At 45.7% G+C, this 26,101-nt stretch overlaps 2 protein-coding genes across 2 annotated transcripts in view; one reads left to right on the top strand and one right to left on the bottom strand.

Moving 5' to 3' along the window:
- Nucleotides 1-3,404, bottom strand: part of LRR1 (leucine rich repeat protein 1) — a 31,566-nt gene extending 28,162 nt beyond the window's left edge. The window contains exon 1 of the mRNA XM_030215326.1: nt 3,309-3,404. The gene's annotated coding sequence lies outside the window, so the exon portion shown is untranslated. The remainder of the gene's footprint in view (nt 1-3,308) is intronic.
- A 2,431-nt stretch (nt 3,405-5,835) lies between these two features.
- On the top strand, nt 5,836-22,296 carry RPS29 (ribosomal protein S29). Its single transcript, XM_030215359.1, has 3 exons — nt 5,836-5,943; nt 6,444-6,543; nt 22,169-22,296. The coding sequence occupies exons 1-3, from the start codon at nt 5,882-5,884 to the stop codon at nt 22,175-22,177; spliced, it is 171 nt and encodes a 56-aa protein (XP_030071219.1). The 5' UTR covers nt 5,836-5,881; the 3' UTR covers nt 22,178-22,296.
- The last annotated feature ends 3,805 nt before the right edge of the window (nt 22,297-26,101 follow it).

Raw genomic sequence — 26,101 nt, 5'->3', positions numbered from 1 at the left:
GATTAGGAATTTGGTTATTAGACAGAAAACAGAGAGTATGGTTAAATGGTCATTTCTCTCAAATTGAGGAGGGTGAACAGTAGAGTGCCACAGGGATCAGTGCTATTTAACATTTATAAATGATATGGAAATGGGAACGAATGAGGTGATTAAATTTGCAGATATTAATAGAGAGCTGCACGTGAGGCTGCCACTTGAACTCTCAGCAGCTGTTTTAAACAAGCGGAAGAAGCGAGGGGATCAGCGGCAGCGGGCAGGAAAGCGTGGGGATCTTTCCTGCCCCGAAGCAAGCCACTAGACCGCCAGTGTGATGCGAGGTATGTGCGCGGAGGACATCCAGGAATGGAGGAGAGGTGAACGGGAGGGAGTTGAAGACAGGGTAGTCTCCGTTTCCCTTTCCTTGCACAGCTGTCATCGCCATACATTTATTTATTTGTAACATTTATACCCCGCACTGCAAAATAAAGCAAACAAACCTATGAGCGGTTGCGTTCATGTTGTTCTTTATTGTTCATAGCATTTTTTTTTAACTTAATCTCACTTATATTTTCAAACATATCGACTTGTGCAACATACGGATGTACATAGAGGAAGTATAATAATGGAATAATTTTTCACAGGTAGAGTAGTAATTTATTTATTTTTTTAATTGTAATCAGTGTGTTATTTGGAGGAGTTGTTTAAAGGGACACCCTAACACTGTTACATTTGTGCAGAGATTTTTTTTCTCCTGGTAATGGGCCACTAAAACAGATATCATGTTATGAGAATCAGGTGCTCAACATTCAGACTATGTATTTACTTATTTATTACATTTATATCCCACATTAAACATGAATTGGGTTGAAACCCGGGAGCATTTAAAATCTTTTTTTTTCCCTGTGCCTATATTAAAAGAAAAAGATAGCATATGGGAATTTGCTCTTTACATTTTGTAGATTGCAGTGGTATATTATAAAAATGCACTTGCCTTTTTTATTACTACTATTTCACAGAAAGGTATTGAATAATGAGGGAAGGGTTTCCTTCATGCAGAAGTTCTGTCCAACGTCAGTCTAAATGTGCCAACATTGTCCAGTTCAGTATAATATTAGCTGCCAAGTTTATACAAAGTTAATTATGTTTAGTGGAAAATAAATTTGTTGCCTCAGGCTGCCTACTATGTAAATATTCTAGCATTGCTGCCAAGTATTATATATTAAGGGCATTTGCTTTAAACTTTGCTTTAATTCGTTTATCAAGTCCTTACATGCACATGGTTTTGCTTTTTAAACCCAAAGGTGATTCCTAAGGGTGGTTGAACAATTAAGTATAAACTGTGTTGTTTCTGACTTTACTTGTTTTGGACCGCTTTGGGTCTTGCTAATCTGTACATCTGCTGTCTTAGTAGAGTACAGAAGAAAATGATTTATGTTACTTTTACTAGAATTTTTACTGCTTGTAGAATCTGGTTTTCTTAAGGGGGGGGGGGGGTCAAAGTGACTGCGGCACGGCAAAGGCTGGCAGGTGAGCTGGGATGGAGATTACTTGCGGTGGGGATGGGCAGGGACAGATTAGATTTCCCATGGGGATGGGTTAGATTTCTGTCCCCATGCAACTCTCTAATACAAAACTATTCAAGGTTGTTAAAACACGTGTGGACTGTGAAATATTGCAGGAAGACCTTAGGAAATTGGAAGACTGGGCATCTAAATAGCAGATGAAATTTAATGTGGACAAATGCAAGGTGATGCACATTTGAAATAATCTGAATCATAGTTACCCAATGCATAGGGTCCACCTTGGGGGTCAGCACTCAAGAAAAAGATCTAAGTGTCATTGTAGATAATATGCTGAAATCTTTTGTTCAGTGTGTGGCGGCAGCCAAAAAAGCAAACAGGATGCTAGGAATTATTAGGAAATGGATGGTGAATAAGACCACAAATACTGTAATGCCTCTGTATTGCTCTATGGTGCGACCACACCTTGAGTATTGTGTTCAGTTCTGGTCGCCATATCTCAAAAAAGATATAGTGGAATTAGAAAAGTTTCAAAGAAGAGCGACCAAAATGATAAAGGGGGTGGAACTCCTCTCATATGAAGAAAGGATAAAGAGGTTAGGGCTCTTCAGCTTGGATGAGGAGAGCTATGATTGATGTCTACAAAATCCTGAGTGGTGTAGAACGAGTACAAGTGAATCGATTTTTTACTCATTCCCAAAGTACAAAGACTAGGGGACGTTCAAGTTACATGGAAATACTTTAAAAACAAATAGGAGGAAATATTTTTTCATTCAATGGATAGTTAAGCTCCGGAACTCTTTGCCAGAGGATGTGGTAACAGCGGTTAGCGTATCTGGGTTTAAAAAGGTTTGGACAAGTTCCTGGAGGAAAAGTCCATAGTTTATTGAGACAGACAGAGGGAAGAAACTGCTTGCCCCAGGATTGGTAGCATGGAATGTTGCTACTAACTGGGTTTCTGCTAGGTACTTGTGACCTGGCTTGGCCACTGTTTGGAAACAGGATACTGGGCTAGATGGACCATTGGTCTGACCCAGTATGGCTACGCTTATGTTCTTATACCCCAGATTGTCTACATACCATCTACCCTTCCTCTTCAGACCTGTTGGCAGGGATGTAGGTCACGGGGTACTTTTATTCATATATGGTGGTCCTGCCCGGGGGACTATGGTGTTTGGATTGGTTTTGGAGATTATTAGCTTATTTCCACCTGTGATGGGATGTGGACTGTTGAATAGTAAGCCTTTAGGACTGCCGGGCAAGTTCTGCAAACTGGTTCACATTATACTTACAGTTTTCACGGCGGGGGCGGAGGATGGCGGGAGCTGTTTTTTCTAAAAAAGGAAAAAGAGAGGAAGAGAGGAAGGGAGGGCAGGAGGGGGGCCGGGGCTGCCTAAAAAAAGTCACGATTTTAATGCAGGGGGGAGCGGGAGCAACGGCGACCTTGGGCGGGGCAAGGCTGTCCATAAAGGACGTGTTTTGGGGTTTTTAAAAAAACGTTTTTGGCATGCGCAGAGCAGCCAGCATAACGCTTGGCTGCTCTGCGCATGCTTTATGGGCCGATTATCGACGGTTTTAATGAAGGGTTAGAGAATGCAAGTGAGCTGCAACGAGCAACTCATTTGCGTTCCCTTTCCTTCGTGCATAGCCGTTCCGTACCGATTCGTTATGGAATTCGGTACGGAACGGCTCTAACGAGGACTTTTGTGCATCTTGCCCCTAGACCTTTGTTAAATCCTATCTGGTGGCTATCTCATCTTTTTGACTTCAAAGATCTTAGGTTCCTGGATTATCTTAAAGTTTCTTTACCTTGATAAAGCCGATGTCTTTGGCATATTGCCTGAAGCACTGCCGGCACATATTCAGTCCATATTTACGAATTAGCCCATGTCTATTTGAGCACACACGGCTGTAAAATAATGAAAATAAAATATAACCAAGATATTTTAACAAGTTGTATAATAAAGACAAACTGCATAGTCACCCCTCCTCCCAAATTAAAATTCCAAATCGACTCTTTCAGCATTTTAAAATGTTAAACTATTATCTTTGGTATCCCCACGTTCGTCTTTCCTCCCAGATATTCTCTAGTATCCTTATTCGCCTCCCAAGCCTGTTTGTGGTTTACTATTTCTCCTAGCGAAGATCCAAAACACATTTTTGATTTTAGAGTATGCATTAAAGTCCAGAAAGGGGGTCCAAATCCTGGGCGAAAATCACTATTACCCTGACAACCAGGAGAGGCCCAGGCCGCCGCCGCCGCCATTACCAGCCACACTTATGCGGCAAACACCGCGCTCCATCCCACCCTTCACTCTCATTCTCCTCGTCCCAGATCCCCTCCTCTCCCACCACGCTGCTCGGGAACGGGCTGGAGGCTACATGGACCCCCCCCACACACAAAGTCAACAAGGTCAAGAAATGGAACCCTGTCCGAATTTCCAGGGAGAATGGTTCCACTACCCCCTCCTCCCCCTTTATCCCCTCCCAAGGAGGTTTACTTCTTGTCCAGCCTCCTCCTAACAGAGAGAATGCAAAACCCAATTGTTTTGTTGTAGCCACCAATATGGGATGCTTGTAGAGTGTGAATGCATCCTTCAGCGAAAAAGCAGAGTAGGGAAAAAATTGCACTGCCAAGTAGACATTGGAAAGCTACTGCTGGTCCATCAAGCCCATTGTCTTATCTCAAGCAGTAGTTAATTTAGATCACTAGGCAGCTCCCGGCAGATTTCAAAGCATAGACCTTTCATGAGGTCCTCTCTCAGGGACCTGCAGTAGCTTTTCGATACAAACTGCCTTATAAATTTGTCCAAACACATTTTAAACCTAGTTAAATACACTGACCAAATCCGCCGGCAACAAACTCCATAACCTAATAAACAAACACAATCGATGCTCAAATCCAGCTCTGCAAAAGTATGAAAAACAACCACTTAAATTGACAATATACTGACGTTCATTTACTACCAGATCATATCTGTACAATATGCAACCACTCCTTTGCCGCTAATCCATCGTACCGCAGAGCCCCAGTCACCCCCCACTATTCGAACAGTTTTCAGCGCGCAATCTTCCATTCATATCCCCGGCCCCGCCTTCCCCAAGAAGTCTTACAGACTGCACCATTAAAGGGGGACTCATTGAATGACTACCTCCTCCACATTCCATTACTTGCCTCCCAGTACAGTTTTTTTTAAATTTTATAACATCAATACTTATGTATTTGAAGGCCAGTTAGCTTTTCCATTTATGAAAATCGAAACCAATTTTCCGCTAAAGGTTGATTTTATCACTTGCACCCCTACAACAAACGATGATACCCATTTACAGACTATGACGATATTTTTCCCCAAAGAAATATGGCGACTAGGAAATATTAAGCTCCTCCCCCCCTTAGACGTGGTTACCAAAATGATTACCAAGGTGGAGGTTAAACTTCCTTGGTAATTATCAACCACTGCAAAGTAATTTAAAATGACAGGAGTCCGCATGATGTCAAAAATTGAAGCCATTCCCACCACGTCGCCGCCATATTGGTAGCTTGAACAAAACGATTGGGTTTTGCATTCTCTCTGTTAGGATAGGAAGAGGGACAAGAAGTAAACCTCCTTGGGAGGGGATAAAGGGGGAAGGAGTTTCCGAGGAGGGGAGGGTTATTCAAATATTTGGTCAGTTCACTGCTCCAGAGCTTCGTTTCTTATTTGCAATGCTGTACGATTTTTTAATATAACCCTCCCCCTTTCACAAACCCCTCGAAAAGTTCCCAACCCCCCACCAAAGAAACTCCCTTGACATTCCCCGCCCCGATCCTCTCCAAACAGAGAGAATGCAAAAACGGGTTTGGGTAAAACGTGGAACCGTGGACCCCGCGGATCCATTTCGGTATTGTTTTCGAGGTAATCAATAGAAATAAAACAAAATAAAACATGGAAAAGAAAATAAGATGATACCTTTTTACTGGACATAATACATTATTGTTATATCCAATTAAAAAAGTATCATCTTATTTTCTTTTCCATGTTTTATTTCTATTGATGATTACCTCAAAAAGTGGACGAACACGGCTACCACATTACTGATCACTCTACTCAAGATGGAAGGTATTGTTTGTGTTCAATAGCGTCGCGATAACAATTGTTTTAGCCAATATGGCGGCAAGCTCCGCCCACTGCCTTCAGCCCAGATAATGGGTCAGATAGGATTATGCCGGCTCCTGTCATTAAACCTCATTGATTTAGCATAGTAAAAGAAATAGGAGGTCTAATGTTCAGCCTCGACACACGAAGTCGCGGTGGCGTCTGGGACAGGGTCCTGGAGTCGTGGATTGATTAGCGCATGCGCAGCACTCTTTCTTCCTTTTGGTGAGCTCCGAGAAAGACAAAATGGGCCATCAGCAGCTGTACTGGAGCCATCCCCGGAAATTCGGACAGGGTTCCCGTTCTTGGTTAGTGCTGAACATGTGTGGGGGGCTATGTAGACTCCAGCCCGTTCCCGAGCGGCGTGGTGGGAGAGGAGGGGATCTGGGACGAGGAGAATGAGAGTGAAGGGTGGGATGGAGCGCGGTGTTTGCCGCACGCGTGTGGCTGGTAATGGCGGCGGACTGGGCCTCTCCAGGTTGTCGGTGTAGTAGTGATTTCCGCCCAGGATTTGGACCCCCTTTCTGGACTTTAATGCATACTCTAAAATCAAAAATGTGTTTTGGAGCTTCGCTAGGAGAAATAGTAAACCACAAACAGGCTTGGAAGGCGAATAAGGATACTAGAGAATATCTGGGAGGAAAGACGAACGTGGGGATAGCAAAGATAATAAATAGTTTAACATTTTAATATGCTGAAAGAGTCGATTCAGATTTTTAATTTGTGAGGAGGGGTGACTATGCTGTTTGTCTTTATTATACAACTTGTTGAAATACCTTGGTTATATTTTATTTTCATTATTTTACAGCCGTGTGTGCTCAAATAGACACGGGCTAATTCGTAAATATGGACTGAATATGTGTCGGCAGTGCTTCAGGCAATATGCCAAAGACATCGGCTTTATCAAGGTAAGGAAACTTTAAAATTATCCAAAGATTTAGGTTTTCTAACCCATTATAATACCCACTGAATTCTCCCTGTTGCTCATCTCACCCATTCCACCCTCTTCCTGTGAAACTCATTGGAATGCTTTTATGTTTGTCAACATTTACATATTTAAGGTAATCCAATAAGTCAGCTTATTTTTAACATTGAGGTAAGGAAAAACAGCGATCTTTTAAGGGAGAGAACTTAGGCCCAGATACCCAAAGATTCCTGTTAAGAATCTATTCATATTTTCAAAGTTGTGTGTATGAGAGCCTGCACAGCTTCCCCCCCTTCAAAATAAGCCAGGAGCCTGCATTCTTTTTCTGGGGGGGGGGGGGGGGGGGGAATCTGCTGATGCCAGGAGCCTGGAGTTGGTTCCTGCCTAACATTCTACTTCCCAGATCCTTGCCTTTAATGAAAAGGAGCTTGTCATTGGCTTGTTCTGTGGATTCTTAATTATCGTGACAATATTCAAACTCCAGTGAGAGCAACTTTCTCTAAACTGAACCCCTGCAGATGACTATATGATCAATTTGTGCATGTTGCTTTGGTCGTAAGCAGAAAGCACTAGATAAAACAAGAAGCTGAATGGAACTTATCAGGGAGGGAATTTGACGTTGCCATATTTGTGTCACTGCATCTGTTCCTTATTTATACGGAAATGATACTGTACATGGCTCCCAATAGTTACGATGTTGGAATTCGAATTGAAGGCAGCAGAGGCGGCAATTTGATGCACGCTGATAGTTTAATGGGAGGTCTGGAGCTGGGGTCGGAAAATGGCTGTGCATCACCTTGCATGCACATTTGTATAGTAATTAGCTCATAGCTTTACATTCTGTTTTCATTAGCTGCTACCGTGATAGGAAAATGAGCTCTGACCGAAGTAAAGATGTAAAAGAATTCATTCAATCTCTCCACTTTTACCTTGTCTTCCCTGAGTGCCCCTTTTGCTCCTTCATTATCTTACGGATTCCCTCGCAGGCTTTCTGCTTCTGATGTACTTGAGAAAGGTGTTAAAATGAATGTTTTTTGTCTCCACCGCAAGTTTTTCTTCATATTCTCTTTTAGCCTTATCAGTGCTTTGCATCTAGCTTGACACTGCTTGTATTGCTTCTTATTTTCTTCATTTGGATCCTTTTTTCCAATTTTTGAAGAATGCTCTTTTGGCTCTACTAGCCTTTTCTGCTTCACCTTTAACTACCCTGGCAGTCGTTTGCTGTTCTTTTTATCTTTGTTAATACGTGGAATACATCTGATCTGGGCTTCCACGATGGTATTTTTAAACAATGTCCATGCCTGATTTTTAAAGTTGTAACCTTTGCTTCCAACCCGTTCAACTTCTTTTTAAACATTTTTCTCATTTTGCCATAGTTGTTCTTTTGAAAATTAAATGCTGCAGCTGTAGATTTCTTCAGTGACTTCACTCCAGATAGCTCATGTTTGATCATGTTATGATCACTCTTTCCCAGTGGATCCAACACATTACCTCTTGTACCATGCCCTGCATTTCACTAAAGACTAGATCTAAAGTAGCGCCCTCTATTGTCGGTTCTTGGACCAGTTGCTCCAAGAAGCAGCCATTTATTACATCTAAGAATTTTACCTCCCTAGCGTGCTGTGATACAGCTTTTATTTAGCCAGTATTGGGGTAATTGAAATTGCCTATTATTATGAAGTTGCCCGATTTGCCAGCATTCCTAATTTCTGTATTTGACTCAATACCCTCTTTAACATGTAGCGTAACCCCCCCCAGTTTGATCCATTCTATCATTGTGATATAATTTGCCCTGATAATACAGTATCCCATTGATTTGTTCTCCTTCCACTAGGTCTCTGAGATGCCTGTCCTGCAGGGATCTAATGCATCTCACTGGTGTATACAAAATTGTCCACCTACTTAAGTACAGTGGCTTCTGTTCCCATGTGCTATACAGAGAATCTTAAATATGTTTCTAAAAGTTATGGGTAGCCAGTGATATTTATTTAATTAAACATGATCAAATGCCTGATCCTTTCCAAGGAGCCTATTTGCTGTGTTTTGTATGTCTGCAGTCATCTAATCTGAGAACTTGATAAACCTGAACATACTATGTTACCATAGTCCAATCTAGAGGTAAAGCATGCAATAATGTCTGCATTCCTGGTTCATTAAAGTATCCCTTAATTGATCATAACTGTCTCAGGAAGTATAAAGCCTTTTTGGTGACTGAGGATATTTGACCCGCAAAAAATAGGATAGAGTCAATCACCACCAAATATTTGAAACTAGTAACTGGTGAAATTGGTTTATTGAACAAAACTCTTATTAGGGCAAGCATTATTTCCTGATACCCAACAGGTTATAGTCTTGTTTTAATTAAAAAAAAAAAAAAAAAAAGCTGATGTTGCTTGAAGATGGGATAAGTTCATAGTATTTGAAATCTTTGCAATAAGGATGCCATCTGCATAGCAATAAACAATTAGTCCATGTTCCTCTAGTAAAGTTATCAATGGACAGAATTCTTGATCATGAAGACAGGCCTTGTTATTAGCAAAGAAACTCTTATCAGACGATAGCAAACCTCCCTCTCGATTCTCATACTCCTGGAGACTCGTCTCTGGGGTAAGCTCCTCCACTCTTCCCAGGAGATAACTGGAGGCTAGTTTGCAATAAACATGTCCTTGGATGAAGTCATCATGGGTATGCCAAGCACTGATTTTCCTTTGTAGAAAAGCTGGTTTCTGATGGTTTCAGATGTATTCAGACCACAGGCTGTAGAATCCATATTAGGCCCCAGACCAGCAAAGATGAGAGAGCAGTAAAATACCCCTACAGGGCCAAGCTCCACCCCGATCCCCTTACATACCATCCTATAGTCATCCCACTCCCACAGCATCCAGCATCCTTCCCTACCTTTGAACCCTCTCTCTCTGTCACACACACACTTGCACATTCACTCTGTCTCACAGAGTCATTCGCGCACACACTATCTCAAACATACACACTCAGAGGAAAACCTTGCTAGCGCCCATTTCATTTGTTTGAGAAACAGGCCTTTTTTTTTTTGCTAGTTGAACAATAATGGTGACCATGCCGAGCCCTGTGGTACTCCACAGTCCAGTGGTATTAAGGCTGAATTCTTATCGCCTGCATTCACTATATAAGATCTCTCCCAGGGGAAAGATTGAAACCATGTTAAAGCTGTGCCCATGATACCTATGTGTTGCAAAGAGCGGTCCAGTAGATCAAAGGCTGCTGACAAGTCTAGGGATACTGCTAAGACAGGATGACTGTTATCTAGTGACTCCCACATTTCACTAACTACTGCTGGTAGAATAGTCTGTGTACTATGTCCTTTTCTGAAACCTGAGTATCTTGGATGCAATATATTTTCCACAAAATCAATCGCTTGTTTCAGGATTACGTGCTCAATCAACTTGGCTGGCACAAATTTGAAATAAGTCTGTAGTTCTGAAAATTATGTGGGTGTACTGCTATGAATTTACAGCCTGCTTCACTGACACAGACTACTCAATAATTACTGTGGATTCTTTTGGATTTGTATTAGATAAATGAAACCTTTATTAGAGGAGCTAAATTCTACATTGATTAAGATATATATACAATGGTTAAGACATATATAATGATTAGCTAAACAATCATTACATCACTGGTCTCTACATCTAAGCAATGCTAAGAGTTCTTAGACCAGAACAAAGAAGCAATAATACATACATACATCATCACTGGTCTTTATATCACCCAGGCTCTTAACATCAGCTGGGGGGGCCTGTTACAGCGAAAGCCAGGAGCTTTTTAGACGAGGAACAGATCCTCTGCGCAGTACGTCCACTCACAGATGAGCCCCCACTCTGCTGTAACAAGTCCCCCTTTTTATTAGGCTTAGAGCTCATGTTCAGAGCTACGGAAAATTACAGAATGCTTCTCTGTTTAGGTAAACAAGCCATACTGTGGGAACATGGTCACATGTTTCGTAGCAGGTAGCCAGTCTGAACCCGAAAACAAGCTCCATCTTTCCCTTCACATAACAAATTCATTAGAGCTGTGTCTTATCTTCTGCATCCCAACTTGTTTTTGTATTTACAAGAAAAGTTACTTTCGGTCAAAGACAGAAGATTTTGGAGTTCATTATCGATCAAAGCAGGGTTGAAAAGCAATCCTTTAAATCTCCCATTATAGTGGGTCTCTGGAAGAAGCCTTTAATACTGGGCAGACACTAGCACACTTACAAATGGATGGTTCTAAGCCTCCCTGTAAACTATTATTTATCATCAGTAGTAGTAGTAGTGGGATTAAACAACATCTAGTCATCTGAACCCATGAAACTGGAATGGGGTCTAGTTTTACACATGGGTGTTTAATCTGTTGAATCAGTAGTACAAAATTACCCGGTTGCCATTGTTTCCTTCAAAATAAAAATAATTTAGATGATAAAACATATTTTTACACATTTCCTTCAAAACTCATGTACAGTAATTCAAAAGCCATGTTTTATGGGCTTGTTTTACTTCTCTATAGGTAACTTATTCCACTGGAATAGAACAGCATAGCTAAATTCTCTTTTTGTTTTATTTTCTCTTCTGAACAGATTTATCCAAACAAATTCTTTACCTGAGAATGCTGTGGCTGAGTGGGCATTTAAGATATCAATATAGTTTCCAAATGTGGTCTTCCCTTTCCTTGGTTAATGTATAGGTTAATGTCAATGCTCTAATGCCTTGAACTTCAAGTTGAAGTTAGTTACGGTCAGCCAAGGCTGGAGAGAAATTAACTCGCCAGTCTTTCCTCGCCACCTTATTGGGGAGTCTAATACAAGCTGGAAGTTTATAGTTCTATGTGCAATACATCAGGGGCATAGGTACCATTGAGCAGGCCTGGCAAAATGCTGAGGGCTGCCCTGTGGTAGGGGCTACCTGAAGCTGCTCCTGCCTGCAGGTCTGGCATCCCTACCGTCTTCTCTTCCTCCTCTCCCCCCCCCCCCCCCCCCCCCCCCCAAAATGATCTGCCCAGCATTGCTCCACCCCAGTGCTGTGGTGGTTGGCCAGCAGAGGCAGCACTGAAAACTGGCTCTCTGGCCAGCGGGGCCTTTCCTCTGCCACATCCCACCCACAGGAACTAGCATCAGAGAGGTGGGACATGGCAGAGGAAGGGCCCTATCGGCCAGCTATAGCTGGTTTTCAGTATTGCCTGTGTAGGCGACCCGTTGCAGCACCGGGGAGAAGCCAGGGACACCATGGGGAGTGAGAGAGGGAGTGATTGTAGAGTAATGGGAAGAGAGAGGGAGGAAGGCTGGACATTGGGGGAAGGGGCAGATAGAAGAGTAAGAGAGACCTGGACCAAAGGAAATGGAGAAGGGGTCAGATGCTGGACAGGGGGTAGAGAAGAGATCATAGAGATTTGGACCAAATGGGATGGAGAAGAGAGAGCAAAGTGCTGGACTGGGGCGGGGGGGATAAGAGATGGGTACTGATGCTGGACCAATGGAGGGAGGTAGAGAGAGATGCTACACCATGGAGGATGCAGGAAGAAGGGAAGAGAGGAGAGAAGCAGGGGCACAGAAGAAATGCTGGCTGTGGAGGAAGCATAGGGACAAGAGAGAGGGGTCAATACTGGACATTAGGGGAGAGAGGATTCAGATGTGATATGCTGAACATGTGGGAAGGGGAGGATAGGAACAGGGATACAGAGGAGAGACAGCTGGATAGGGACGCTGGAAAGATGGGTTTCTGCCAGGTACTTGTAATGTGGCTTGGCCACTTTTGTAAACGGGAATACTGGGCTAGATGGTACCATTGGCTGACCCAGTGTGGCTACTCATGTTCTTATGGTTAGGAATATAGAGGCCCTGGAGCAGAAGAGACACTAGGACCAAAGCGTTGCTAAGACAACAATAGTAGAACAAAAGTATTTTCTTAATTTATTTTTTATTTATTTATTTTTTTGTTACATTTGTACCCCGCACTTTCCCACTCGTGGCAGGCTCAATGCGGCTTACATGGGGCAATGGAGGGTTAAGTGACTTGCCCAGAGTCACAGGGAGCTGCCTGTGCCTGAAGTGGGAATCGAACTCAGTTCCCCAGGACCAAAGTCCACCACCCTAACCACTAGGCCACTCCTCCACTCTGCATCTTTTCCCGCCCCTGTCCCCACAGAGAGCGATGGTGGTATAGTAGGCACACCTCAGTTTTTCTGCCTGGGTCCTATTCATTTCTACCTACACCACTGTAATACAAGTAAAGGTTCTCAAACTAACTCTTATTTTACACAGTACATTTGGTGCCTGTTGAGCCATTGTCAATCCACCGTCTTTATTCCCAGCCTAACTTCCTGATTTTTGTCCTAACATGATTTTCACTGGTCTTACATTTCGTGAAGAGAAAAAGAAAGCGGTTGTATTAGTGTCATATGGGCTAGTTTAGTAAACAAAGAGGGGCATAATCGAAAGGGACGCCCAAGTTTTCCTGAGGACGTCCTTGCAAAACGTCCCAATCCAGGGACGGGGAAAGCCGTATTTTCGTTTCGAAAATACCGTCAGGGACGTACAAATACTTAAATTTGGTCCTCCTTAGAGATGGATGTCCCTAGACATGGTTGTTTCTGATTTTCGAAACCAAGGACGTCCATCTCAGACATGACCAAATGCAAGCCATTTGGTCAAGGGAGGAGCCAGCATTTGTAGTGCACTGGTCCCCCTGACATGCCAGGACACCAACCGTGCACCCTAGGGGGCACTGCAGTGGACTTCATAAATTGCTCCCAGGTACATAGCTTCCTTACCTTGTGTGCTGAGCCCTCCAAAACCCACTACCCACAACTGTACACCACTACCATAGCCCTTATGGGTGAAGGGGGGCACCTAGATATGGATGCAGTGGGTTTTGGAGGGCTCCCATTTACCATCACAAACGTAACAGGTAGGGGGGGGGTGGGCCTTGGTCTGCTTGCCTGAAGTGCACTGCACCCACTAAAACTGCTCCAGGGACCTGCACACTGCTGCAGTGGACCTGAGTATGACATTTGAGGCTGGCACGACATATTTTAAAAGATATTTTTTGAGGGTGGGAGGGGGTTAGTGACCACTGGGGGAGTAAGGGAAGGTCATCCCAGATTCCCTCCGGTGGTCATGTAGTCAGTTCGTGCACCTTTTTGTGTCTTGGTCGTAAGAAGACCAGGTAAAGTCGTCCAAGTGCTCGTCAGGGACGCCCTTTTTTTTTCCATTATGGGTCGAGAGCGCCCATGTGTTAGGCACGCCCAAGTCCTGCCTTCGTTACGCCTCTGACACGCCCCCGAGAACTTTGGTTGTTCCCACGACGGAAAGCAGTTGGGGACGCCCAAAATCGGCTTTCGATTATGCCGATTTGGGCGACCCTGTGAGAAGGACGCCCATCTTCTAATTTGTTGAAATATGGGCGTCCTTCTCTTTCGAAAATAAGCCTGACAGAGAACTGAAAAACATCTGAGAAATCTAAGTCCCATATGAAGTTCACTACATGATTTTCTTATACATTTTGGGGGTGAAGAAAAGGTATATGTGATGCCATACACCTAAAAACAAAAACTATCAGTCCAGTAGGTAGCTTTCACTGCAAGCGTGTAAAGATGCGTGTGCCAATATACAGTTTCACTAAGTCTTTGCTGGCAATGCATAAACAATCCTCTGCTTCTATGATGCTAGAATAAAACTTACCTCTTTTTCTGTTGGCTGGATCTCTAGTAGGATTTAGAAAGCATTTAGCAAAATCATATACTGAATCTTAGGAAGTTTCAGCATGGATGTCGTTTTGCACTTTGGCAATTGAGAATGCCTTTGTAGACTTCACTGCAAATACGTAAAAAGTTCTGTAAAGAATCAGTAGAAAATACTAAATTATAACTTCCCTGTCCTGTGGGAAGTTTTTAAGTTATAGGAAGTGGTTTTAAGACACATTGTTTTACTCCTGAGTCTTGGTTAAAGATTTGGTGAATTTCACATTGGACTTCCAAATTTGTCAGATTTGAGTGCTCTCATTCTATACCATCTTCTTAACATCAGCCTTTCAACCAGAAACATCCATTGTAGCTGCTTCTGTCTATCTCCCAATTAAATATAAAGTTGTATGCCATCTGCAAAAAAAGCTGACCTTAAATTTTCAAAATCTTTTGCTAAAGGTCTTGTATGCAGTAAGTAGAGGAAGTAACCCTGGGGAATGGGCCACGTTATTGCCACAACTTGTGATTCTGTCCATCAGAAATGAAGAAAACTCAACCTCTCCCTTCCATATCATCATGCTGATCAATCCATAGACTGGTGGGTTGTGTCCATCTACCAGCAGGTGGAGATAGAGAGCAAAGCTTTTGCCTCCCTATATGTGGTCATGTGCTGCCGGAAACTCCTCAGTATGTTCTCTATCTCAGCAGGTGGTGGTCACACACAGCAGCAGCTCTGGCTAGGTCTCCAAGCCTAATTTTTAGGTTTTGTTGAGTACCTGGGGTTGAGGGCTCTTCTTGAGCAAGTGCAAACCTGGTGGTGCCAGGCCCCTCCTTTTCTCCCCCCTCCCGCTGGCTCCGTTGGAAAAAAAAAAAATTTTGGACGTCCTTAAGGGCGTTTATTTCAACGTTTATTTCAACGTTTATTGCAGCTACTCACTGGGACACCAGTTCATTACAGCTCGGAGCGAGAAGCAGGTAATTTTTACCTTTTTGTAGCGGGCAGGGGGTTCCCCGATCGGTCTCCCCGTGGCCTATGGCGTCGGAGGGCGAGGGCGCAAAGAATCGCTCCCCGGACCGCGTGTGCGCTTCTAGCGGGGATGCGGGGGTCTTAAAGTCTGATTCGCCCTTGTTGGGTGTCAGTTTGGAGGCCGGTCAGTGTCCCGGTTCTTCCTCCGGTGCGGCGGTTTTTCCCGCCATAAACGCCCATCCCCCGCTGCTCGCCTCCGCCATCTTGGCCGGCTACTCTGCTCGGACGGCTTCTTCTTGGGCCGCCCTTGAGGTGGGAGACGTTAATTCTATGGCCGCCCTTGATTTGGGCGACGGCAAAAAAGCGGCCAAAGTTAAGTGCTGTTCTTCCCGCGCGGCTCCTTCGCGGAGTGTTGCGCCGGACGCCATTTTGGATGCGCACCATGTTTCTCCCCCGCTCTTGCGAGCGCCGGTTGAGGGTGCGTCTAGGGCTGTGGCCCAGGCTGCTGAAGTGCACAGTCTGGGGGATTTCTCCCCCGAGTTCATTTTGCTGCTGCATCAGGCCTTCCTTATGCAAAACGCTGCCCCGGCTCCCTTGTCCGGTAAAGGGGTTGAGACCCCCGGAAGTAAACGCCCTGGGGTTGATTTCCAGGCCTTAGAGGACTCTGTCTCCTCTGATGTAGATGAGGGCAGCGTTCTGGGTTCTCCCAACGGTCCTTTGGGGATTCCTTGGAGGAGACGGATTCCCGCTTGGATGGAGCGGATGATCCCTCTGCAGCGCGGATTTTTCGCTCAGAGGACTTGCCCAACCTGTTAGTGCAGGCCATGAGCATTTTGAAGATTTCCTCTCCGGAGGACGTCTCTCCCTCAGCCCCTGTTGGCTCCGCCATTATGCTGGGGACGTAGCGCCCGCCTAGAACCTTCCACGTGCATGATGCCATGCACACCTTGATTTCGGCTCAATGGGATGTCCCGGAAGCGAGCCTCAAAGTGGCTAGGGCTATGTCCCGCCTCTATCCTCTGCCTGAAAGTGAACGGGAGGCTTTTCTTTGGCCTACCGTGGATTCTTTAATCACTGCGGTGACTAAGAAAACGGCGTTGCTGGTGGAAGGTGGCACGGCCCTAAAGGACGCCCAAGACAGAAGATTGGAGGCAGCCTTAAGGTCGTCCGAGGCGGCTGCTTTAAGTTTGCAGGCCTCAGTTTGCGGCTCCTATGTGGCCAGGGCGTGCCTGACGATTGTGCAGCGGGCTTCCCCCTCGGATCCTTCCTTGAGGGCTGATTGGCCGGCCCTGGAATCGGGCTTGGCTTATTTGGCAGACTTGCTGTATGATGTCTTGAGAGCCTCGGCTAAAGCTATGGCTCAGACAGTCTCTGTGCGGCGGTGGCTTTGGCTGAAGCATTGACCACGCCTCTAAGTCCCGCCTGGCTAAGTTGCCTTTTAAAGGCAAGCTGCTCTTTGGGGTCGAGCTGGACAAAATTGTGACCGATCTCGGCACGTCTGAGGGCAAGAGGTTACCAGAGGTCAGGGCTCGGGCCAGTGCTCGCCCCGGTAACTCCAGAGGACGGTTTCAGGAAGCCCGTCGGTACCGCCCGGGCAAGTCGGGCTCCTCTGCCCCCTCTTCCTTCAAAAGGAACTTCTCCTCCAAGCAGCATTCCTTTCGCAGAGACCGCCGTCCCGGAGGTGCGCCCTGGTCCATGGCCCAGTGCAGATTGCAGGACGCCTGTCCTCGTTTCTGGGCGAGTGGACCAGAGTAACTTCAGACGCTTGGGTGCTGGAAGTCATCAGAGACGGCTACAAGCTAGAGTTCTGCCGATCCTTAAGAGACGGGTTTGTACTCTCTCCCTGCAAGTCTCCGGTCAAAGCTGTGGCAGTGCAGCAGACTTTGGACAATCTGATCCGCCTGGGTGCGGTCGTTCTGGTGCCAGAAAATCAGCTTGGCAAGGGACGTTACTCCATTTACTTTGTGGTACCAAAGAAAGGAGGTTCTGTACGGCCTATCCTCGACCTCAAAGGGGTCAATCGGGCCTTGAAAGTTCGGCACTTTCGCATGGAGAGACTCCGCTCTGTTATAGCGGCAGTGAAGGCAGGGGAGTTCCTGGCATCCTTGGACATCAAGGAAGCGTATTTGCATATTCCCATCTGGCCTCCTCATCAACGCTTTCTGCGTTTTGCAGTCCTGGGCCGACACTTCCAGTTCAGAGCCCTCCCGTTCGGGTTGGCTACTGCTCCGCGGACCTTCTCCAAAGTAATGGTGGTCATCGCAACCTTCCTGCGAAAGGAAGGAGTACAAGTCCATCCTTATCTGGACGACTGGTTGATCCGAGCCCCCTCTTATGCAGAGTGCAGCAAACCTGTGGATCGGGTGATTGCTCTTTTGAGCTCCCTGGGGTGGATCATCAACTGGGAGAAAAGCCAGCTGCGCCCGACTCAGTCCCTGGAGTATCTGGGAGTTCGATTCGACACCCAAGTGGGCAGAGTGTTCCTGCCAGACAATCGGATTGTCAAGCTTCAGGCTCAGGTGGACCAGTTCCTAGTAGCCTCTCCTTTTCGGGCTTGGGACTATGTGCAGCTGTTGGGCTCTATGACGGCCACGATGGAAGTAGTGCCCTGGGCCAGGGCTCATATGAGACCACTACAACACTCTCTGCTGCAGCGCTGGACTCCAGTGTCGGAGGATTATGCTGTGCGCCTTCCCTTGGACCCAGCGGTGCGCAAGGCGCTGAGCTGGTGGCTGAAGACAGACAAGTTGTCTGCAGGAATGCCTCTTGTGACCCCGGAGTGGATTGTCGTCACGACGGACGCCTCTTTGACGGGCTGGGGAGCCCACTGCTTGGGAAGGACAGCGCAGGGGCTCTGGTCTCCTGCAGAGGCAAAGTGGTCTATCAACCTCCTGGAACTCAGAGCCATTCGGTTGGCGCTTTTGGAGTTCCTCCCGGTACTGGCGTTGAAGCCAGTACGGGTCCTGTCGGTCAATGCCACGACAGTGGCCTATGTCAACCGCCAGGGAGGTACCAAGAGCGCCCCTCTAGCCAAGGAGGCCATGAATCTATGCCAGTGGGCGGAAGCGAACCTGGAACAGCTGTCAGCGGCCCACATTGCCGGAGTCATGAATGTCAAGGCGGACTTTCTCAGTCGCCATACCTTGGATCCCGGAGAGTGGCAGTTATCGGCTCAGGCGTTCTTGGACATCACGAAGCGCTGGGGCCAGCCGAGCCTAGATTTGATGGCGTCATCGGCCAATTGCCAAGTGCCGCGCTTTTTCAGCAGAGGACGGGACCCTCGATCTCTGGGAGTAGATGCTCTTCTCCAACAGTGGCCGACACAGGAGCTTCTCTATGTGTTTCTGCCCTGGCCCATGTTGGGCAGGGTGCTAGACCGGGTGGCAAAGCATCCGGGCCGGATAATCCTGGTGGGTCCGGACTGGCCCAGACGTCCCTGGTATGCGGACTTGATCAGGCTCTCTGTGGACGACCCTCTGCGACTGCCAATGGAGCAGGGCCTGTTGCATCAGGGTCCCGTGGTGATGGAGGATCCCTCCCCCTTTGGTCTTACGGCCTGGCTATTGAGCGGCAGCGTCTGAGGAAGAAGGGCTTCTCAGACAAGGTCATCGCCACTATGCTGAGAGCGAGGAAGCGCTCTACTTCTACTGCTTACGCCAGGGTTTGGCGTACCTTTGCAGCGTGGTGTGAAGCAGGCTCACTTTCTCCCTTCACTGCTCCAATCTCGTCACTGTTGGCGTTCCTGCAAGAAGGTCTGGAGAAAGGCCTGTCGCTCAGTTCCCTTAAAGTCCAGGTAGCGGCTCTGGCTTGCTTCAGGGGCCGCTTGAAGGGTGCTTCCCTGGCTTCGCAGCCAGATGTGGTACGTTTTCTCAAGGGAGTTAATCACCTGCGCCCTCCTCTGCACTCAGTGGTGCCTGCGTGGAATCTCAACCTGGTGCTAAGAGCCTTGCAGAAGCCGCCTTTTGAACCCTTGTCGAGGGCATCTCTGAAAGACCTGACGTTGAAAGCAGTCTTTTTGGTGGCTATCACTTCAGCCAGAAGAGTTTCCGAGCTCCAGGCCCTATCATGTCGAGAGCCTTTTCTGCAGTTCACTGAGGCAGGAGTGTCTATTCGCACAGTGCCTTCCTTCCTGCCCAAGATTGTTTCTCGCTTCCATGTGAATCAGCAGCTCTGTCTCCCATCCTTTCGTAGGGAGGACTACCTAGAGGAATACTCTGCTCTCAAATATCTAGATGTGAGACGAGTCATCATCAGATACTTGGAAGTGACCAATGATTTCCGGAAGTCGGATCATCTGTTTGTCCTGTTTGCAGGTCCTCGTAAGGGTCTGCAGGCTGCTAAGCCTACAGTGGCAAGATGGGTCAAGGAAGCCATTGCAGCGGCTTATGTGGCCGCGGGGAAGGTGCCGGCTATCCGGCTGAAGGCTCACTCCACTAGAGCTCAGGCGGCCTCGATGGCAGAGGCCGGGTCCGTCTCCTTGGAAGAGATTTGCAAGGCGGCAACTTGGGCATCGGCCCATACCTTCTCCAGGCATTACCGCTTGACTGTGGCTGCTCGGGCGGAGGCCCGGTTTGGAGCTTCAGTGTTGCGGTCAGGGATTTCAATGTCCCACCCTGGGTGAGTACTGCTTCGGTACATCCCACCAGTCTATGGATTGATCAGCATGATGATATGGAAGGTAAAATTATGTATAATCATACCTGATAATTTTCTTTCCATTAATCATAGCTGATCAATCCATAGCCCCTCCCAGATATCTGTACTGGTTATATTCTGGTTGCATTTCAGGTTCAAGTTTAGTCTTCAGTTCCTGTTCAGGAGGACTTCGTGTTCAAGTTTTTTCAATTGGATTCTTCAAGAGTTGAGACGATTTTGTGTTACAGTGAGCTGCTGCATTCCTCTCCCCTCCGTTTTACGGGGCTGGATTGAGACCTAAATTCTGCCGGCGCTCCCTCCCGCTTCGTGCGGCTGTAGGGCAGCTTTGTACCCCTCCCGCTTCGGCGGTGTTAGGGTCAGTCAGCTCCTCCCGCGGTTGCGGTTGCAGGATAAGCCATATCCCCCCGCATCGGCGGGGTGGTGTCCCTCCCCCGCTCCGCGGGGATGAGCTGGACAGATTCCCCTCCCCCACTTATGTGGGGATGAGCTGGGTTAATTCCCCTCCCCCGTTTCGGCTGTGGTGAGCTGGGCAGAGTGTCCCTTTGTGGGTGTAATTCTCTAAGTGCTGAGTCCTGCGGATGGAGCTTTGATATCGACATACTGAGGAGTTTCCGGCAGCACATGACCACATATAGGGAGGCAAAAGCTTTGCTCTCTATCTCCACCTGCTGGTAGATGGACACAACCCACCAGTCTATGGATTGATCAGCTATGATTAATGGAAAGAAAATTATCAGGTATGATACATAATTTTACCTTAATACCATCGTCTTTTAACCTAAATGTAAATAACTGTGTGGTATGATGGATATTAGCAACCACAGAGCTGACATCAGTAAAATCTGCTGCTTCTGAACCACCAAACTACATGTTCTCTCAATTTTTAATTTAATTTTTTGTTACATTTGTACCTCGCGCTTTCCCACTCATGGCAGGCTCAATGCGGCTTACATGGGGCAATGGAGGGTTAAGTGACTTGCCCAGAGTCACAAGGAGCTGCCTGTGCCTGAAGTGGGAATCGAACTCAGTTCCTCAGGACCAAAGTCCACCACCCTAACCACTAGCAACATTCCACGTAGAAGTCGGCCCTTGCAGATCACCATTGTGGCCGCGCAGGCTTCTGCTTCTGTGAGTCTGATGTCCTGCAGGACGTCAGACTCACAGAAGCCTGCGCAGCCTTCTACATGGAATGTTGATAGTGGAATAGCAACATTCCATGTAGAATCTCCAATAGTATCTATGTTATTTTTGTTACATTTGTACCCAGCGCTTTCCCACTCATGGCAGGCTCAATGCGGCTTACATGGGGCAATGGAGGGTTAAGTGACTTGCCCAGAGTCGCAAGGAGCTGCCTGTGCCTGAAGTGGGAATCGAACTCTGTTCCTCAGTTCCCCAGGACCAAAGTCCACCACCCTAACCACAAGGCCACTCCTCCACTCAACTGTCAATATGGCTTTTCTACTATGACTTCTCTGAAACCTGCCTGTGATTATAAAATTTCTTTTCTACATAACTTCTTGATTTTGAGACTATTTTTTTATTCTATAATTCAGTTCTATTGCTTCTAACACTGTCTTCTTCAAGAAGGCTTGTTTTTGTCATTCAGACAAAAAGCTGAGAGAGCACATGAATACTGGCACAAGGGGTCCCTTCTCACTGAATGACTACCTATAGGAGATGATTGTTTTGCTTAAAAATGACTTTAGTACAATGTCGTGTTTCTCAACAGCTGTAGTAGTAGGTATATTCTGTGTCTCGCATAAAAGAAATAAGGTATCTCATAAGGTCTTTGTTTGGAATGCCACATAAGCTGCAGGATGGCAATTCTGTTAACACTTCATTTTAATGCTCAGCAGTTTGGCTTAAAGGAATAGGACTCTTGGGTTGTATGTTTTACTAGTCTAGTATGTACTGTATCTCAAAAGTTGTGACAGTTCAAAAATTTTTTCTATTACCTTTTTAATACTAAAGCATTACTATTATGTGTTTATTGCAACTTCCTATTGGGGGGGGGAGGGGGCGACTCACCTGGGAATGGAAAGGTGGGAGGTTGTCTGTGAGACAAACATTTAAGAGTACCCAATTCTAATAGTCCCACAGTGGAACACTTGGAGTAGTTTAAAAAGTGGATATATGTTGGTGGTGCATACTGGCTGGTCTGTTTACAGTAAATGCCTTGTTCTCTTAAATAACTATATATGAATGTTTATGAAATTTAGTTATACTGTAGGATATTTTGTGAATGTTGAACAATTCTCTAAAATCTCCCATTTTGTATCTTTTTTTTCAGTTGGATTAAAGATGTCTGGCAGTATCCAAGAATGATGATCATGCCCCAATCAGTTGGACTTGGTTGAACCAAAATTTGTTGAACCATCACTGTTTTTGTACATAAAATAAAGTTGATTGTCAACATACCTGAGTAGCATATTGAGTTTAATAAATGCGAATAAAACCGAACTGAAAGTAGTAGTGGCCAGTTAAATGTTTTTCTCACAGAAAAACATCCAAAGTGTGTATAAAAAAAGAAAAAAGACCAAAATGTTCCAAAACGCCAGTACATCTAAAACTGAACATTCCTAGAGGTGATGTTTCGTAGGCGTGACGTGGATGGTCTTACAAAATGGAGGTCTCCAGCCCATAACAGCAAATGATTTTGCTTCTGGTGGGAAGAAAAACATTCACAATTAGAGGGTAAGAGCCAACTTGTCTTTTGACTCATTTGTGATTTTTGTGAAGTTGGAGTGGAGAGCTAGGGCATTTGGTTATTGAGAAAGTTGCTGAGTGCTGTCTTACTGTTTGTCTGCCCCAGTCTCAACCTTGTACCCTTTACATTTCCTTCCTTTCCTTCTCCGCCACTCCCATCCCTTCCTCTGCATCTCTCCCCTTCTTCCATACTCTCCATTATACCCCTTACCTTCTTGTCCTCTGTTTGTCCAGTCCCAGTTTGTCACTGCTCTTGTGTTGCTGTGTTTGTAAGAACTGTTTGTTGGTGGGAGAAGAGTGAGTGATTTGTGTTGCAGCTATTTGGAAGGATTGTGTGCTGGTATTGGGGAGTGATTGCTGCTGTGTCTGTGTGTGAGGATTGTTTGCTGGTGGTGGGAGAGTGAGTGCTGCGTGTTGTCAGTAGGTTTGAAGGGAGATCACTGGTGGCTGACTCCTAGATAAGCACAACGGGGATCTGTAGCCCCATACCCCCTCTACCCACAAACCTTCAGCACTGCCTCCCTCCAGGTGTCTCCACAACTCATAATTCCTACCCCACCTCCACAAGGTACCCAGACCAGCCAAGACACACCCATCCATGTCTCATTCTGCTTCCCCCTCACAAGTGACAGAGGATACAGTGGACCAGGCTCATGACCTCATTAATGCACCCCCAAACTATGGTGGAGGAAGACTATAACAACAGCCATTGGACCACACACATGGCATCATAGAGTGTGAATTTTGCCAGCTGAGAGCAGGTTCCGATGTCTTGATCAGTGCAGGTGGGAGATCCTTTATAGCCCTGAAAAGGTCACCAAGGTCTTCATGCCCACAGAGCAGAGTGCACAGCAGCTGGGGGTTTGAGTTGGGGAAAGACTCGTACAGACCAATTTTTAGAGAAGGTATATAATGTTTATTTTGTACAGCACACCAACCCCACACTCCCCCCGCCACTCTGTCACACCTCCCCCTCTTCACTTACATCCCATCCCCACCACAGCCTACCACAAAGGGCACTATGCCTACATTCTCCTTCCCCATCCTCTGAGGCAGCTCATCTACCAAAACCCTCACCAGCAGCTGCTGCCTCTGTCCTCCCCTGTGGGGCTTGAGGTGCTTGTTGCTTCAGCTGCTCCCTGAAAATCAGGCCACCTGGCTGGCTGGAGGTAAAGTGGAGGTGGGCTGGTCTGGGGTTCTGGTTATTCACTAGTGGCTGCTGCATAGATATGCAGATCCTGGATGGCTCTGGGTTTAAAAAAAGGCCTGGATGGCTTCCTAAAGGAAAAGTCCATAGACCATTATTAAATTGACTTGGGGAAAATCCACTGCTTATTTCTAGCTGACCCTGCTGAAGTCTTAGCAGCCATTTTAAAGAAGATCCAGCAGCTAGAGGGTCAGCAGCAGGCAGGAAAGACTGAGGATCTTTCCTGCCTTGAAGAATCCACTAGATTGCCAGGGTGGCTTCAGACATATGGGGAGGGGTGCATACTGTAAAAAAAAAAAAAAAAAGTAAAATCTGGAGGGACTGGGAGGGGAGGATACTGTAAAAAAAAAAAAAAAAAAATCAAGGTAATATCTCATTTGGAGGGGAGGATACTGAAAAAAAAAAATCAAGGTAATATCTGTCATTTGGGGACACCCTAGTACTATTATATTCATGCAGAGATTTTTTTTTCTCCTGTTAAAGGGCCACTGAACAGACATCATGTTATGAGAATTAGGTGCTCAACATTTATTTACTTGGGGGGTCTTTTACTTAAGTGAGCTGGGGTTTTTAGTGCATGTTAAAAATAAGTGTGCGCTAAACACTAAAGACACCAATGTCACCTATGGGTGTCTAGTGTTTAGCGCATGCCAATTTTTAATGCATGCTAAAAACGCCAGCATGCCTAAGTAAAAGACCCCCTTATTTATGGCATTTTATTCCGCATTAAACATGAATTAGATTGAAACCTGGTAGCATTTAAAATCTTTTTTTTTTATTTTCTGTGCCTACATAAAAAAAAAAAAATGGCATGTGGGAACTTGCTCCTTTTGCTCTGTGGAATGCAGTGGTATATTATAAAAATTCACTTGCCTTTTTTTTTATTATTACTATTTCACAGAGAAGGTATTGATTACTCAATCTGCTGCCCCTCACTACCTCTCTACCCTCATCTCCCCTTATGTTCCCACCCGAAACCTCCGTTCACAGGACAAATCCCTCCTCTCAGTACCCTTCTCCACCACTGCCAACTCCAGGCTCCGCCCATTCTGCCTTGCCTCACCCTATGCCTGGAACAACCTTCCTGAGCCCCTACGTCAAGCCCCCTCCCTGCCCATCTTCAAGTCTCTGCTTAAAACCCACCTCTTCAATGCTGCCTTCGGCACCTAACTCTTACCTTCAGCATATCTGGAGTGCCCCAAATTGACTGCCCCCATCGTATCGTCTACTCACTTGTCCTTTAGATTGTAAGCTCTTTGAGCAGGGCCTGTCCTTTTATGTTAAATTGTACAGCGCTGCGTAACCCTAGCAGCGCTATAGAAATGTTAAGTAGTAGTAGTAGTAGTAATGAGGGAAGGGTTTCCTTCGTGCAGGATTGTCCAGAATCAGTCTAAGTGTGCCAACATTGTCCAGTTCAGCTCACTATTAGCAGCCAAGTTCATACAAAGTTAATTATGTTCAGTGGAAAATAAATCTGTTGGTTCAGGCTGCTTGCTATGTGAAAATTCAATCACTGTTTAATTATTGCTACCAAGTTTTGCATATTAAGGGGATTTGTTTTAATTCACTTACCCAGTCCTTACATTCACATGGTCTTGCTTTTTAAACTCAAATGTTTCCTATGATAGCATTGTACATATTTGAATTAGTTTTTCTGTACAAGTTTTGCTTGATTTGTTTTTATTTGAAATAAAAAAAAAATGTTTAAAACACATCTTGTCAACAAGGGTTGGGGCTAGGGGGGACGGGGCCCACTGAACTGGTCTGCACAGGGCTCTGCAATTGCTAAGACTGGCCCTGGGGTCTGGCTTGTCAGGCTTTTGCTGATACTACTACTACTTAACATTTCTAAAGTGCTACTAGGGTTATGCAGCGCTGTACAATTTAACTTAAAAGGACATTCCCTGCTCAAAGAGCTTACAATCTAAAGGACAAGTGAATAGTCAGTTCGATAGGGGCAGTCAAATTGGGGCAGTCTGGATATCCTGAAGGTAAGAGTTAGGTGCTGAAAGCAGCATTGAAGAGGTGGGCTTTAAGCAAAGACTGTCATGCTGGCTTTTTAAACTCCTTTTTTGAATAGTCCAGTTAGCAGCAAAAAGGCTTGTTTTTTTTTTTTTCTCTCCTATTAAATTATATTTTTATTAAAGGTTTTGTCATACAGAGAATACAAAAGTAAACACAAAATCAAACAAACCCCCCCCCCCCCCCAAAAAAAAAAAAAATAAGCATAATCAAAGTCAAAGTTCCATGGCAATACCCGGAGACAAATTGCAGGGTTACACAAGTTCAAGGAGTGCTATGTGGCTCCTG

Source organism: Microcaecilia unicolor, chromosome 9 (assembly GCF_901765095.1).
Source record: "Microcaecilia unicolor chromosome 9, aMicUni1.1, whole genome shotgun sequence".
NCBI lineage: Eukaryota > Metazoa > Chordata > Amphibia > Gymnophiona > Siphonopidae > Microcaecilia > Microcaecilia unicolor.
This window is presented reverse-complemented; position numbering and strand designations above follow the sequence as displayed.